We start from the raw sequence: 16,249 nt of genomic DNA, 5'->3' as shown, positions 1-16,249 counted from the left end.
GTCACCGCTGCCCCGCCGGCGGAGCGCGGCCCCGGCGTCTCCCCTCCCCGCTGCCGCGGAGCCCCCCGGAGCTCCCCGCCCGCCCCATCCCGTCCCGGGGGTCCCGCCCGGCCCCGCCATGGCCGCCGCGACGCCTCTGCCCGCACCCGACATGGCGCCCGCCGCGCTTCCGGCCCGGTGCGCCGCTCCCGGCATGCACCGCGCGGGGCCGGGGCAGAGCCGCAGCCATGGCGGACGCGGAGGAGCGGGTGTCGGATGAGGAGAAGGTAGGGACGGGACGGGACGGGACCGCTGCCCCCTGCCCCCAGCACCGCGCCCGGGCTGCAGGACAGCAGCGGCGGGGAGGCTCCCCCGGGTCGGCCTGCGGCTTCCCGCTGCCTCGGGGCGGGCGGGCCCCCGGTCCCCGCCGGGCCTCTCGGCCGGGCCGCAGCCGCCGCTCCTCCGCTCAGCGCTTTGCAGTTCGGGTTCCTCGCTGCCTCCGCACCTCCCTGCTCGCGGAATTGCGTTTTGTGCTCTCGGGATCGCTGCTCCCCTGCTCGGCAAAGTTCGCGGCGGCGTCAAAGGCGCAAAACCTCCTGAGCACCCCCGGAGCCTTCACGGCCTCTGCCGGGCCCGGCTGCTGGCAGAGATCTGATGTGGATCCCGCGGATTGTACCGGGTGGAAGGGACGGAGCAGGAGCACATAGAGCAGCGTTTGTTTTAGGAAAGGGAAAAACTGCTGGGATTTGGGTGGATCATCTTGCAGCTCTGACTTCTCGGGTTCGCTTTGGCACTTCCCGTCACCTCCCGGTTTCTGTCAGTTCCCATCTTTTTCTCTCCACACCTTTTGCTGCACTCTGAGCACAGCAGTGGCTGCTCCAGGTGTCATTAACCCTGGCAGCACTAATTGATGCACTGCTCCATTCCCAGAGGGATCAGCTCTCATCCTGCACACACGGGTGGCTGTGCAGCAGGTTGGACCACAGGGAGTCACCTCTGCTGCAGTTTGTGGCTGTGCTCTGGGTCACCAGCCCCTTGCAGTGTCACTTCTGCTGCAGGGGTTTCTTATCCTTTGTGTACAGTGGCATTCAGGTTCCTGGTCACCAGCAAGGATGAGAAACAAGCATTGTTTAGGGCTGTCACCACGAGCAGCAGCCAGCCAGCAGTCATGCTCTGTAAACACCTTGGACAGCAGATTTTTACAGGTGCCCAGGTTTGCACTTCTGCCTGGCTACATTTGGAATTCTGCTTGGTTGCACTGAAAAAAAAAAAAATCTTGAGAATATTTCCATTTTGACAAAGTATGCCTCAGTTTCCCCCCAAATCTGGCACTTCCTGGCACTACCAGAATGGGTGCTGTTGGTTCAGTGTAGGTTGGGGTATGTGTGACCTCGGTAAATCATCTTTTGGTTTTAGTTTAATACCTTTTCTGCTTCATTATAGGTGCGTATAGCTGCAAAATTCATCACTCATGCACCCCCTGGGGAATTTAATGAAGTATTCAATGGTAAGAAGCCAAGGGAAAATGATCTCTGGTGGTTCTTTACCTCTCATCTATTACAGGAGTCTCAGGCTGTGCTTTTAAGGTTAAAAAGCAGTGAGGGAAAAGCATGCTGTGACTACATAGGCTTAATGAAACAATTTAATAATTTTAGTATTTGCATTTGTACACTTGAAATTGAGATGGATGAAGAGAAACATTTGATAAATCAACCCAATAACCTCCCTGCCCCCTCTCCTCCAGATGTCCGGTTACTGCTCAGCAATGACAATCTTCTCAGGGAAGGAGCAGCACAGTAAGTCCTGGTGGTTTAAACACAAAGCATGTTTCCTTGCACCCATCATTCTGCAACAAAGGAATTTTTTGTATTGAGAGCCATCTTCTGTAGTTCCTCATCCTCCCCCCCCCCTCCCCCCCCAACAAAACACATCATGAAAGGCATGGAGGATTCTTTTAAAAAGCCCTAAATGGGAATTTGTCCTGTAGAGGCCATATAAAGAAGTGACAGGAAGGCACTCTGCCAAAAAGTTTAACTCTGCAGCAGCAGGAATGTCTGATCTTGTCAAAGCTTGATTTGTAAAGCAAACAAAGCCTGAAATACTGAGTAATCCTCTGCTAAAGTTAAAAAAAAACACCAAAACAAAACTGCTCTTGAAAAAATAATGTTTCAAATTGTCTTGTTTACTGGCACAGGCTCATCAGAAGGTGCTTAGAGGTTATGTATACAGGCTTTCTGATGCTAAGATTTTACTTCAAGCTGGGTGAGGTGTCAGTCAGCAGGTCTTTGCATAAGAAATTGTAGTAGATGTGAGTCTACTCATCTGTTTACCTTGGTGCTGTCTAAATTGTAGCTAGGGTGTTCCTGTTTTGTCTTGGCTTGCTCCTGTCCCCCCAGGCTGCCTGTTACTCTACTTTTGAACTCTTTACATTCCTGATCATCACTAAATAAACCTGGCCTTAGACCTGGGCTTTTATAGCCATCACCAAAAAAAAGGTATTGAAAAACCCTTTAAGAGTGCTTGCATGTATTTTTTTAGCAAATTCAGTTGAAATTTTCTGCAATATAAATCACACCAGGTCAGAATGAAAGAGTTGAAATAAACCTGCATGTAGAGCTAACATTCATGTTCCTTCAATTCCCAACAGTGCTTTTGCACAGTACAACATGGACCAGTTCACTCCAGTGAAGATAGAAGGGTATGATGACCAGGTAGGGAAAGAACTTTTACTGTTGAGCTTGGTGTTACTGTGCTGTGCAGAACCCATAAATCCATTGTTTCATCCAGATGTTGACTGGTTTCATCCTCCTGACAAATTACCACCTCTTCTCCCTCCCACACACCATTGTATTACCACACTTTTGTGCTTGTAGAGGAAGAACAGGTGAGATGTTCTCTTAAAGTATTGTCTGGTACTACCTAGTAATTAATTCACCATGCCTTAAGTGAAGCTCCATGCTGAAGTCACTGGTATTCTACTTAGAATGGGAATGATTAAAGATTACTGCTCATGTAACACTCACAACTCCCTATGTTGCTTCCTGCTTACAGTTCCTGCCCACAATTGATGGTAGAATCTTAATACTTTTGTGGGTTTTTTTATTTTTCTGCACTTTTAATCCATTCCAGTTACCCTAAAAACATACCATGTCATTGAGAATACCAAGCCAGTACAACCCCCTCTGCCAGCACAACAATTCTTTTTTTTGAGAGCAAGCAGCAAGTCCCACAGAAGACAGAAAGCCTGACCATCTGGTTTGTTCTCTGAGCCCAGTACTGACCTGGTTTTTCTGGTGTCCCAGATATGTTCATGGGAGGCAGAGGGCTGTTCACAGAAATAGTTACAGCCTCACTACAACTACTCTTAGTTGAAATTGTTGCTGAAAATCCTTGTTTCTTTATGTGGTATAAAGCTCAATGAAAGAACCTGTTGAAACACTGGTCTCTGCCCAGATAGTCAGGGGAAAATGTAAGCCAGCACATGTACAGCAGCATAAGTGTGTCTTAATTTTCACTTCTTTTACAGGTCTTAATCACAGAACATGGTGATCTGGGCAATGGCAGATTTTTGGACCCAAGAAACAAACTTTCTTTCAAGTTTGATCACTTAAGGAAAGAAGCAAGTGACCCCCAACCTGAGGACACAGAATCAGCTTTAAAGCAATGGAGAGATGCCTGTGACAGTGCACTGAGAGCTTATGTGAAAGATCATTACCCCAATGGCTTCTGCACTGTTGAGTATCCATCTTGTTTCCATTGCTCCCTCTCAGTCCCTCAAGTGCTGGATGGTGCAGCTTGGAGTCTCCGTGCTCATTAGTGGTTTGGCTAATTTTGGAACAAGTTCCAAAGAGGGGGCAAATATCTTGGTATGCACACAGTGTTAAAGATGGTTTAGACCTTATTTTTCATAGTCATGAATGCCAAGCACCTCTGTACCTGCAGTTACTGAAAAGCAGGCATTATTTGCACATATGTGCAGGTGGAGGTGGTGTCCAGTGTAATTACTGCTACACGTGGGGTGCCATGACAGCAAGTCTCCACAGTGCTGACAAGAACAGGAATTAAGATTGCCTTATCTCAGCTCTTGGGCCTTTTTAACTCTGTTTTTAAACACAGGTTTATGGTAAATCTATAGATGGGCAGCAGACAATTATTGCCTGTATTGAGAGCCACCAGTTCCAGCCCAAAAACTTCTGGTAAGACCATTTCAAATAGTGTATTTTCTTTCTTTACCAGTCCTCAAAGAACCCCATCCTCTCTGTCTTCTGATTTAGTCTGAAGGGCAAGCAGCCTTGGGCTTCCTTTCAGCCCCTTGGCACTTCCCTAAAGCCTTCAGTGTGGCCCAGTGACCTACCCAGAGAGGAGGGCCCTGGCAGAGCTAGACAGACCCCCCGGCACCTTGCCAGCAGGGCTGAAGCTGCTGTGCTTCTGAAATTCAGTTCAGTGCCACACAAGGCACTGTAATCTTGGTCATAAGACACCAGTAGAAGCAAGTTGTTGTTGTTAAGTTTGGTTATTCGTGTTGCTGGGGCTTTTAGGAAACAGTTTTCTTGCTTTGATTGTCTTTAGGAATGGTCGTTGGAGATCAGAGTGGAAGTTTACCATCACACCACCAACAGCTCAAGTGGCTGCAGTGCTTAAGATCCAGGTGAGTTACTTTTTCTGGCAATAACAGCAGAGTCTGCATGGTGCTTCTCTTACACTAATGCACTCAGAGTGAGGTGCTGAAACACAGCCAAGATGTCCTTCTCAAATCAAGATGCTATTAAACTATACAGTTAAAAAGTTAATTTGTAAAATTGGTGTTTTGGATATCATCTACAGTGTGGCCTTTGGTGTCTTACTTAGCATTACCCTATATGCCTCCAAGTCTGCTTCACTTTGTAGGGCTAAAACCTATACTATGAATTCTTTTATAATTGCTCTTATTTCAACTCTAGGCGTTTACTGCATTAACATAATCTTGAACAGTCTTGACAAAGAATGAAACCTTTTAGAAAATCCATCCTGCTTTTAGTCTCCACGTAAGCAGAGAAGACTGGCACAACAGTGCTGTTGTAGCATTTGGGGGCTCTAGGGATTATAAAATAAGTGATAGTGATAACCTGCCTTTTGTCTCTCTGTTCAGGTTCATTATTATGAAGATGGCAATGTTCAGCTGGTTAGTCATAAAGACATCCAGGACTCTATACAGGTTTCAGTAAGTATGCTGCATGATCTTCTTTTATTATAAAGCAACTATTTTATTCCTTAAACGTCTCACTAAGCCTGAACTTCTTTAATTACATTCTCTTGATTTTGAAGTAATGTAATTTTAGAGTGAATAGTCACTGTAGTTATAGAGCCAGACTGGAACTCCAGATTCTCAGTTGCTTCAAGTTAGACTGTGTTACAAAGTACAGTCTCTATTGGAAAGTTACCTGGAATATCAAACTGTTTATTCCAGCGAGAGAGCAGGAAAAACTTTCTCCCCGCTTGCAAGGGAAATGAGTAATGTACTAAGCAAGAGCAATGTACTAAGTGAAAATCAGAAGCCTTACACAACAATAGAGGGAGCAACAGTAGCAACATTCTAATCCACACCATGAAGCTCTGCTTCCCTGTGCTCACTAGGGTGCAGTCCTGTGTCAGTGTCTGGAACCTCACCAGGACATTGGTTGGGAGGAAAAGAAATACAGCTACAAACATGAAACTGCTGGAGTTACCCACTTCATCTATATTTAGCCTAGCACGTAAGAAATCTGTTGTGTAGCTTTGTAATTTGCTCTTAAATATACAAAAAATTTCTTTTTCCTCTTTGTAGAGTGATGTCCAGACAGCTAAGGAATTTATTAAGATAATAGAAAATGCAGAGAACGAGTATCAGGTAAGACCAGTGGTTATTAAATATGATGAATTCATATCAGCCTCCATTTACAATTCATGGAAACACTAAAAACTGAACTCCAGTTGTTTCTGGCCAAGTCTGGTATAGACTGTGAGAATTACTTAGAAAAGTAATCTTTGGTTAAAGAACATAGTTGTAAGGCTTTGTGTGCAGGGTGACAAACGGTGCCTGGAACAAGCATGGAAGGGAAGTGGGCGACTCTAAACGTTTTCCTCTGACATTTAAAAACACTGAAGAGGAAATGTGTGAGACAGCTTTTTACACTGTCCCAGCCTGTGAGAGGAGACTCAGCAGACAAGGCAGTGAAACACCTGAGCAGACACTGCTGCATCACAGGGGAGTCCCATAGAAGCCCTTGTCATTGCATACACGTTAGTGACCGCGTTGTTAATTGAGTTAATAGTGTGCCTTCACCTTGTAGAAAGGGTTTTGTGGCTTTAACACCCTGTCGTGCCTCTCAGAGTATCTTACTGCTGCTGTAACTGTGTCTCCTTGCCCTTGCAGACAGCAATCAGTGAAAACTACCAGACAATGTCAGACACCACCTTCAAAGCCTTACGCCGGCAGCTCCCCGTCACCCGCACCAAGATCGACTGGAACAAAATCCTCAGCTACAAGATTGGCAAAGAAATGCAGAATGCTTAAGGTGGAAGCAAGGAGATGGATTAAATGTTTGTGTGCAAAAGAAAAAAAAAAAAAACAAAAACAAATGTGGTCCTATGCCAAGTAGATGGTTTCTAAACCAGTGCAGCATTTTTCTAGGGCTTGCAAAGTTAACAGGTTTCCTAGCCTCAGAGAGAACTGTGGAACAAGTAGCCTTGTCTTTGTGTTTTGTGTTTCCTGCCATATCAACTCCCTGTTGTGACTGCATTTACTGCTAGGTCATTTTAATCAAGCCACATTCATGGTTCAGAAGTAGCTGTTCTCAATCACGGATTGTACTGGCTGGAAAACTTCCTAGCTGGAAAAGCCCTATTGCAAATAGAGCTGAGGGTGCAGAGCACCCCCTTCACCCACACACAGCACTCCTGGTACTCCAGTCAGTCTGTCCAGTCTGCCAACAGCTCAAGGCTATGCTGCAAGATAGAGTAAATGCAAAGACAGCAAGTCCTCATGTATCCTTATTAGTGACCTCCACAAAGCAACAAGCCTGCAGGCTTTGATTTTACTATAGAAAATGAGTTTACAAGATACTTTACAGAAATCCCTCTGAAGCCAGATCTTCCAGGGACGTAATTTCTTTTTCTTTTCCTAAAGATTTGAGCCATGTTCTCTAAAAGTGAACGGTTTTGCTCTCCCCTTCCTTGTGTATGTATGGTTATCAGACATCTGCATTTTTATAGAACTTCAAGTTCCTGTCACTGCTGATCCATCCTCATAGGCTGGATGGCAATTAAAAATGCAAATGTCTACAGAATAATAGGTATGTTGTGCTTTAATGCTTTGTGGCAGGTTCATAGAATTTGTATTACAGGTGTATGGATGGATAGTGTACAAAATAAATAAACTTGCACCAAAGTGAGAGGAAAAAAACCTTTCAATTTTGTCTCACTCGTGGCCAGTTTCTTACCTACATCATACCTAAAGGAGATATTGAGATTAATCTCTTTGTTGCTCTCTCAATCCTTGGTCTATGTTGCTTTGTTTTTCTGTAAAGTTACCAACTGCAGTCCTAGCAGTTTCCCTTATTGGGAGGCTGAGGGGACATTTGTGCTTTTCTCAGTCTGAACTGGGAGTGTGGATTCACTGCAAAATGAGACCCCTCTGGTGAACTGTGCTTCATTTGCACTTGGTTATCCCTGGGCTTTCTTGCAGACTCTTGTTTTTAAACTGGCTAGTGCCTTCCTATTCTAAAACATACACAGAAGGGGGCTGGGAAGGTAGTGGTGGGACTGCTTGTGCATTAAGCTTCAGGTTTTGCACAGTAACACCACAAAATAAGTGTCTGTCCTTTGTGAGAAGTTTTGTCTAAATAAAATCTATTTGTATTTGCTGTTGACACCGATCGTTCATCTTACAGGCATCTTCTGCACCAAATAGTCTAGTAGAAATACACCAGTTTCTCTTTTAAAACCATTTGTGTCTTTTCTTTCATGGTCTCACTTCTGTCAGCTCCAGGGGAAGGCAGATTACAGGTAACAGCCTGAAATTCAGCAGGGGTATTGCTTGCAAACCCAGTCTGCTCACCCCCACCCCAGTGTGCAGACCAGGGGTCTGGAGGTCTAAGCACTTCCAAATTAAAACAGCCACACAGCTCTAACGGGGCACTTCAGCCCAGGGAAAACACAAGGTTATTCCACACATCATCTGTGTCTTACAGTAACACATCACCTCTTCTGCTCAGGTTGAGAAGCCCTGAGCTGGTGGGACCCTGCAGGGGTGCCCCTGGCAGCAGGACCCTCTGCTGAGGGTTTGCAGAGCTGCTCAAGGACCGTGCTGTGCCTGCGGGTGTTTGTGGACAGTTTCCTCCCCTCCGGCAGGGCCTGGAGATGAAAGGTTTTGTGGACGAGCACCTAAAGTGCTGGGGTCTGTGTCCCTGGGCACATCCAGGCAAGCTCTGTAGCGACTGCAGGAATGTGGAGCCCAAGATAAGGCTGTGCACACAGGAGGGTTTTATCTGCCTCAAGGCTAGCCTGCTTTTTCCCACTCCGCCTTAGCTCCTGCCACTCCTTCCAGCCTTAAGACCGTTTCTATCTCTTTGTCCTTCTCCAAATCTTTAGTTAATCATCCTTTAGGCCTCCCTGTCTCCTGTGCCTTCTCACCCACAGGCCATCCCTACAGCAGGCTCAGCTATCCCAGCCTTACCCCCTTCCAGCTCCTGTTTCTTTCTCAGAGAAGCAGCCCTTGGCATGACTCCCCACCACTTAACAAGTGCCAGTCCAGAGGCATGTGAATCCTTAAAGCCACCAGGTATTGTTTGCTGGAGACCAGAAGGCTCAGCAGACTGCAGCCAGCTCCAGAGCTACGAGTGTCCTGGGCTGGCCCTGGTGAAGCATTCCAGAGCCCAGCACCTGACCCCAGGTGAGTCACGGTGCAATGTGACAGCCCAGACCCAGCTGCTCCCCACAGGACGGGCTCACTCTCCTGTTTGCAAGAGCAAAGCTTAAATCTTGAGGATTCTGCCAGCAACACGTGGCAGAAAGTCTTGCACATCACTTCCCCAAAGGCAACAGCCCCATTTTTCAAATCCTGCGGGCCCTGCACCACCGCAGTCCACCAGCCACCCCCAGACAGTGGGGGGTCACAAGCAGAGCTTGGCACAGAGCAAAAACCATCCGAGCTAAGGTGGGGAGCACAGCAGACTTACCCCAACATCCTCAGGCTGCAGGGAAGGCAGGAGCAGCCCCAGGGGCTCGAGTGGTTGCGGGGAGCAGATCAGGGAGCACTGGGGCAACTGGAGGGGGGTGGGGTGGGGTGGGGTGGGGTGGGGTGGGGTGGGGTGGGGTGGGGTAGGGTGGGGTGGGGTGGGGTGGGGTGGGGTAGGGTAGGGTAGGGTAGGGTAGGGTAGGGTAGGGTAGGGTAGGGTAGGGTAGGGTAGGGTAGGGTAGGGTAGGGTAGGGTAGGGTAGGGTAGGGTAGGGTAGGGTAGGGTAGGGTAGGGTCCTGGGGCCACAGGACAAACCCAATCCCCAGCTTTGCTGCTGCTGCTCAATTTATGGAGCAGCCCTGGGAGCTCTTTCCCTCATCATTGGCTACAGCAATTCAACACACCTGGGCACCTCTCCTGCCCTGACACCACGGCCACGTGTCCCTCACTGCCGGGGGAGCCCTGCAGGGGGGTGCGCACACCTTGGGGGGGGGTGCAGGACCCCCCTGCACAGGGGCGATGCCTAGGGGCTGCGGGGTCAGAGGGGTCGGGCAGGAGCCGCCCCGGCCCCCTCGGCTTCGGTGGGCGGGACCAGAGGGCGAGCGGTACCTTTCGCTTTCGTTTCCCGCGGAAAGAGCCCCAGAACAGCCCCGCCCCGGGCACGGCACGGACCGGCACAGCCCCAGGCTTTGCACGGACTGGCACGGCCCAGCTCGGCTCGGTACTGTACAGCCCAGAACAACCCAGCATCGCCCAGGGCACGGCACAGCCCGGCACACCTTGGCACAGCCCGGTTCGGCACAGCCCAGTTCGGCCATGCCGCGGTTCAGCCTGGAGGAGAGCAGGAGGTGGGGGGATCAGTTCGTGCAGTTCCTGCAGGACACGGGGCGGCATCAGGAGAGCCAGCGGGACACGCTGCGGAGCATTTACACCCAGGAGTTTCGGGGCAGGTGAGAGCCCTCGGCCAGACCAGGGCAGCATCGCCCGGGACGGTCCGTCCGCCCGTATTAACCATTCCCCGGCCAGTATCACTGGGGTGTCAAGCCAGCTCTGTCCAGTACCAGTTCCTTGCAGGAGCTGGGTGTGAGAGCAGCACTGGGGAGCAGGTGGGGGCCTGGGGGCTGTCCTTCATCCCCTGCCCGGAGGGCATGGGCAGAGCGTGCTTTCCGAGCAACAAGGACCACCTGGACTTGCTAAACACTGGGGCTGGGCTCGGCTCTTTGCGGGCTCTAAGAAAACCGCAGCAATGCTGGGGCATCCCGTGTCCTGCTGGGCTGCGAATGAAGCGAGAGGCAGAGCCGGCTCTCCAGCCACCGGCCCCAACATGTCCGCACATGTCTTCCTCTCGCCATGGCCCTGCTGGGACGTTCCCCAGCTGCAGAGACCTCCGGCATCCTCATTGACCCCAGGCACCCGCCTCACCCCGCGGGTACCGGTCACACTGGCCCCTGTGCAATGTCACCGCTGTTAATCATTGGCAAAGCCAAGGTTCAGCCCACTGGGCTACGGGACGTGACCCCCGGTTTGTGGGAGGAGGTGGCTGGGGAGGCAGTGCTGCAACCTCCTTCTCTTGTCTGTGCAGCACTGGTACCAAAGTACCCAACTTCTCCTGTGTCGTGTACGCACTGAAGGTGAACCACCAGGCGCAGGTGCACGGGCAGTCGGTGCACTTCAAGAAGGTGAGGGAGGGGCTTGGGCCATGCACCCACCGGGACTGGGTCTGCAAAAGCCCCCAGCCCCTGGCAGGACCCCTTGGCTACGCTGATGTCGGCTGCTCCTCACAGGCAAAGAAGCGTGTGGTGGTAGCAGACCAGTACCGGAGACCCAGAACAAATGCAGAGGCATTGGTGCCCCCATCTGCCCCAGGGGAGCAGCTCAGATCTGGTCCACAAGTTCCCCAGAACCTTGCCAAGAAGTGGTATGACCAGCAGCACCCTACCCGTGCCTGCCCCTGCCCAGCCCCGGGCATTCCAGCCCTGGCTGGGAAAGCCTGAGCCCCGCTTCCCGCAGGGCCAAGTTGATCTGTGGGAAGCACGGGGTGGACATCACCTCAGAGCACGACCAAGGCAATGGGCACATCCGCTTCCCGGTGGTGCCCGGTGAGCCCCAGCCCATCACCATCCGGGTGCAGAACCGTGGGGCAGAGGCAGTGACACTGCAGTGCTGCCAGCCCTACAGCCAGGTGCCTGAGCTCTCCTTCACCGACGAGCAAGGGGCAACGCAGGGACAGTCCCTGCTGCTGCACCCAGGTAGGGTCCCAGCCCTTGCCCTGTGCCCTGCCCTGCCGGGGGAGATGCAGGACCCAGCTCTTGGCTCTTCACCTTGCAGATGGCACATACCCCATCCAGGTGAGGTGCCTGACCTCCTACAATGGGCACTTCCCTGCCACGGTGGCCTTCATGTTCACCAAGGAGCCAGAGGAGCCCTTCAGCATCTGGCGCCACATCACTGCTGTGGCTGAGGGCCAACTGGCCAAGGACCTGGGGCCCTCGGCACCTTACCAGCCTTACCAGAGCAGGCTCCAGCGCCCTGTCACCATCATCACTGAGGAGGGCATCCCCCCTGACAGGTATGTGGCAATGTCACCTGCTGCCGCCCTGCACGGAGGACCCTGGCCCGTTGTCCATCTGGGACAAGGCTCAGCTCCTTGGGACCCAGGTGCCTGGCACCTTGGGACAGTGCTTTTTATCCTCATGTGATGGCTGGTGACAGCAGAGCTGGGGACACTCGGCCTGATGGGGCCTGGTGGAACCTGAGCCCTGCAGTCCCTGTGGCACTGCTGTTCCCTCTGCCCAGCTTCCAGAAATATGAACTGGAGAGGGAAATCCCTCTGTACACCTACAAGTACCCCAAGAGCCTTAAGGACACAATCCTGCATGGACCCAACACCAGTGCCAGCTCCAGCTGGGCTGACATGCAGTGAGTGCCAAGGGGTGGGGGCAAGGCCACACCCAGCCCTGCATCTCCCACCTGCTGCCCTTTGGCTGAGGTGTCCCTTGGGCACAGTGACATCCCTGCTGCCCGCAGGTCACGGCTGGAGGCTCCTCTGCAGGCTGGGAACTACCATCAGAAATTCCAGCTGCTGCTGCACCTGGAGGAGATCCAGATGGAGGTGGACATCCATCGTTATGACATGGAGGATGTGCCCATGGTGCAGGACAGGGAGCTGCTGGTCCTCGACGTCAGTAGGAGGAGTTGGGGGGCAGGGGGTGTCAGGACTCCTGGGTGCCCAGCGTCACACTGCCCGTTTGGCACAGGTGCCCGGCCTGGCTGAGAGCCGCCCGTCTGTGGTGAAGGGAGACCACCTCCTCGTCCACTTGAGCAGTGAGCGGGACCACTCCCCACTCACCCAGTACAAGGGCTACGTGCACAGCGTGGAGCTGGAGAAAGTCAGGCTGGGCTTCTCCCCCAAGTGAGTGGTGTTCGTCCCCAGCTGGGATGGGAGTCCTGGCAGCCCCACTCAGATGTGGCGAAGGCTGGGTATGGGCTGGGGAGGGTGTGGGGTCCATCCCTGTGCCCTGCCCACACCACTCCTTCCCAGGCTGCAGAAGAAGTTTGTGAAAAACATGAAGTTTGATGTGACCTTCACCATCAACCGGCTGCCACTGCAAGTCCAGCACCGGGCTGCAGCCCTGGCCATGAAGTCTGGGCTGTCCAGCCTCCTCTTCCCCTCTGCCTCCTGCAACAGTTCCCTCTTCACAGGCACCTTCCAGCTCCAGTGAGTCCCCGTGCCAGCTGGGATGGGTGTGGAAGGGACACTGTGCTCAGCCTCTGCTCCACAGGTGGTTCGACCGCAAGCTGCAGGCAAACGAGGAGCAGTGCAGAGCCGTGAGACACATCGTAACAGGGATGTCCAGGCCAGCCCCCTACCTCATCTTTGGCCCCCCTGGGACTGGCAAAACCGTCACCCTGGTGGAGGCCATCAAGCAGGTGAGTGGCTGGAGCCCAGGTCCAGCACTGCTGCCCACCCCAGCCCCTGGAGCTCAGTGCTGTTGCCCCCTCCTCCCACCTAGGTATGGAAGTGCTTTAAGGATGCCCGGATCTTGGCTTGTGCCCCATCCTATGGTGCTGCAAACCTCCTGTGCCAGCGCCTCATCCAGGACATCGACCCCCGGCACATCTACAGGATCATCGCCAGCTCCAGGAACTACCAGGAGGTGCCTGCTGATATCAGGGTAGGTCCCTGCCCCTGCCTCCCAGTGGCCCGTGGCACAGATGGGCTGGCAGCTCCAGGGAGAGCAGGATCCCACCCTACCCCCGTGTTTCAGCCCTGCTGCAACTGGGACGATGAGCAGAGCTGCTATGTGTACCCAAGCAAGAAGGACCTGGGGCGATACCGGATCCTCATCACCACCCTGGTGACAGCAGGAAGGTCAGAGGACCTGGGATTGTCCCCACCACCCATGGCAGGTGGACCTTGGGGTTGCCCTTGACCAGAGCAACACTTCTGAGGTGTGGGTGGAGGGTGGGCAGCAGGAGTGACCCTTCCTCTGAGAAAGAACAGCCAGCCAGGGCAGGGATGCCTGGGCAGCCTCACTCCACCTCTTCTCCAGGCTGGTGTCAGCCAAATTTCCCCCAGGGTTTTTCTCCCACGTCTTCATCGATGAGTGTGGGCAGGCAACAGAGACAGAGAGCGTGGTCCCCATCGTGGGTGAGTGGTTCCCAGCTCCCATCTCAGGGATCAGCATCTCTGCATGGCCTAGAGACCCCCCTTACCCCCCACTGAGCTCTCCCTCTGCCCAGGGCTCCTGAGCGCCATGGACCAGAAGACCAACCCCAAAGGGGGGCAGCTGGTACTGGCAGGAGACCCCCAACAGCTGGGCCCCATCCTGAGGTCACCACTGGCCATCGAGCACGGCTTGGGTGAGCAGGGAGAGGGGTGGGAGTGCAGCCAGTGCCTGGGGGCTCAGGATGAGCCACAGGGTCTGGCTGGGCACAGGCACCTCGCTGCTGGAGAGGCTGATGCTGCACAACCCCCTGTACAAGAAGTCGAGAGAAGGATACGACCCACAGTTTGTCACCAAACTGCTCTGGAACTACAGGTGGGGATGGGCAGCAGCAGGGACAGGGCGGCTCTGCTGAGATGGGTGCAGGGTCTGTGCCAGCACCCCACGCCTCGTAGAACCCCAGCCAGGGTGGGAGCACACCCCGGGCACTGTCCTGCATCCACCAGGTCCCACGAGGCCATCCTCAGGATCCCCAATGAGCTCTTCTACGACAGTGAGCTGAAGGCCTGCGAGAGCAATGGGCTTGACATCCGGAATGCGTATTGCACCTGGGATGAGCTTCCCAAAAAAGTGAGGGGGGCAGCAGGTGGGAGCCTGGGGGGAGCCCCGAGGCACAGGTGGAGCAGAGCCCAATGCTCTCCACCCCCAGGGTTTCCCCATCATCTTCCACGGGGTTCGTGGGGAAGACCAGAGAGAGGCCAAGAGCCCCTCGTTCTTCAACACATCTGAGATTGAGGTGCTGGTCCACTACCTCAAAAAGCTGCTGCAGAGCCAGGGCAAGGGGGGCTGCCCCAGTGTCTCTCCCAAGGAGATCGGCATCATCTCACCCTACAGGAAGCAGGTGAGGGGCATGGCTGTGAGGGCAGGGAGTGGGCAGAGACCTCCACAGGGCACTGGGATGGACGGGCAGGGTGGCTCCATGGCAGCTGGATTGTGCTGCTTCCCTCCCCCCAGGTGGAGAAGATCAGAAAAGCCATCACATCCCTGGATCCTGTTCTGCGGGCGCTGCCAGACATCAAGCTGCTGCAGGTACGGTCCCAGGTGCATGTTGGGGAGGAGCCCGCCCTGCCAGCCCCAGCCCAGGGTGCTCCCTGTCCCCTTACCTGGTGTCACCTCCCAGGTGGGCTCTGTAGAGGCGTTCCAGGGCCAGGAACGACGTGTCATCCTCGTCTCCACTGTGCGCAGCTGCAGCGAGTACTTCAAGCTTGACCAAGCTTATAATCTGGGCTTCCTCAAGAACTTCAAGGTGCTGTGCTGCCCCGGGCAGACTCCCCGTGGAGATGGGGCAAGAGCTGATGCTGTAGGGTGAAACCCCTCTTCTCTTTTCAGAGGTTCAACGTGGCCATCACCAGGGCCAAGGCTCTGCTGATCGTGGTGGGTAACCCAGCTGTGCTCAGCAAGGACCAGCACTGGCAGAGGTGAGCCCTGCCCATCCTGCAGGCAGTGCCCAGCCATGCCCAGGGCTGAGGAGGTGGCAAGGCCACCACAGGCAGTGAGGACACCAACACCTCCTGCCCACACTCCCCTTGCCTGCAGGTTCCTCAGGTATTGCAGGGAGCAGGGTGGCTACAGAGGCTGCCTCTACGAGGAGGAGAGCACTGCAGAGGATGGCCTCACCAGCGAGCTCCAGGAGCTGCACCTTGGCCATTAGCAGCCAGGTGAGGAGGGCTGGGAGCTGCCAGAGCAGCCCTGGTGAGGACCAGCATTGCCCACTCTGCCCACTCTGCACTGGGTGCCCCTGGGACCATCTGCGGGGGGCCCTTGGAAGCTGCTCATGCAGCAACGTGTCAGGGATCAGGAGGAGTTCTCATTTAGGGGCTGCCTGTCCCCTCCCAAGTCCTGCCCAGCTCTGTCACAGGGTTCCTCTGCAGTAAACCTTCCTGGGAAAAGAGAAGTGCTGTGGAGCTCCAGCCCCCAGCCTGCCCCTGGCCTGCTCTCCCCTGCCTGGCTCCCCTGGGCTCTGGTGCTGTGCATCCTGGGGAGATGGGGCTCCTGCCAGCCATGAGCCCCAGCATGGACCCATGGCAGCCACCTCCCTTCACAGAGCAGGACAGCACCAGCAGTGGACCAGGACCAACCTCCATGTGAAGCAGTTTTGGGCACATCCATGTAGAAGCTCATTCCCTGGGACCAGTCTCACCGTTCAGTGAATGGCTAAAGCCAGAGTCCAGCCTTGGAGAGCATCAGGGCATGCAGGGGAGCTCAGTGCTGCTGCAGTGGGTGAGGGGGGAGCTGGCAGCAGGCAGGGACCCAGCTGGGCCCCCCTGCCACGCAGCTGCCTGGCCTCAGCCACACAGGCATGCTTCTCTGTCTTTCCCTGGAATAAATGTTTAGAGAAAGAAATGGTACC

At 53.7% G+C, this 16,249-nt stretch overlaps 2 protein-coding genes across 5 annotated transcripts; both read left to right on the top strand.

The window, feature by feature from the left end:
* The first annotated feature begins 107 nt into the window (after nucleotides 1-107).
* On the top strand, nucleotides 108-7,872 carry CAPZA1 (capping actin protein of muscle Z-line subunit alpha 1). The gene is made up of 10 exons (XM_071768809.1): nucleotides 108-266; nucleotides 1,423-1,486; nucleotides 1,724-1,775; nucleotides 2,627-2,690; nucleotides 3,506-3,712; nucleotides 4,096-4,175; nucleotides 4,549-4,627; nucleotides 5,108-5,179; nucleotides 5,783-5,845; nucleotides 6,371-7,872. Exons 1-10 carry the CDS (start codon nucleotides 228-230, stop codon nucleotides 6,509-6,511), a joined length of 861 nt encoding a protein of 286 aa, XP_071624910.1. The 5' UTR covers nucleotides 108-227; the 3' UTR covers nucleotides 6,512-7,872.
* A 1,913-nt stretch (nucleotides 7,873-9,785) lies between these two features.
* On the top strand, nucleotides 9,786-16,242 carry MOV10 (Mov10 RNA helicase). 4 transcript variants are annotated; one of them, XM_071768798.1, is made up of 22 exons: nucleotides 9,786-10,122; nucleotides 10,755-10,851; nucleotides 10,957-11,090; nucleotides 11,183-11,421; nucleotides 11,501-11,741; nucleotides 11,969-12,091; nucleotides 12,200-12,353; nucleotides 12,430-12,584; nucleotides 12,714-12,890; nucleotides 12,955-13,102; nucleotides 13,186-13,347; nucleotides 13,441-13,544; nucleotides 13,726-13,823; nucleotides 13,916-14,035; nucleotides 14,112-14,214; nucleotides 14,346-14,469; nucleotides 14,549-14,740; nucleotides 14,854-14,928; nucleotides 15,020-15,145; nucleotides 15,229-15,317; nucleotides 15,436-15,557; nucleotides 15,944-16,242. In XM_071768798.1, exons 1-21 carry the CDS (start codon nucleotides 9,989-9,991, stop codon nucleotides 15,548-15,550), a joined length of 2,910 nt encoding a protein of 969 aa, XP_071624899.1. In that variant the 5' UTR covers nucleotides 9,786-9,988; the 3' UTR covers nucleotides 15,551-15,557; nucleotides 15,944-16,242. The 4 variants fall into 4 exon arrangements, with proteins under 4 accessions (XP_071624899.1, XP_071624897.1, XP_071624898.1 ...); XM_071768796.1 differs by having other exon boundaries at nucleotides 15,771-16,242; XM_071768797.1 differs by having other exon boundaries at nucleotides 15,737-16,242.
* The last annotated feature ends 7 nt before the right edge of the window (nucleotides 16,243-16,249 follow it).

Source organism: Heliangelus exortis, chromosome 25 (assembly GCF_036169615.1).
Source record: "Heliangelus exortis chromosome 25, bHelExo1.hap1, whole genome shotgun sequence".
Taxonomy (NCBI): Eukaryota; Metazoa; Chordata; class Aves; order Apodiformes; family Trochilidae; genus Heliangelus; species Heliangelus exortis.
Note: the sequence above shows the minus strand (reverse complement) of the source record. Positions and strands in the feature narration are given on the sequence as shown.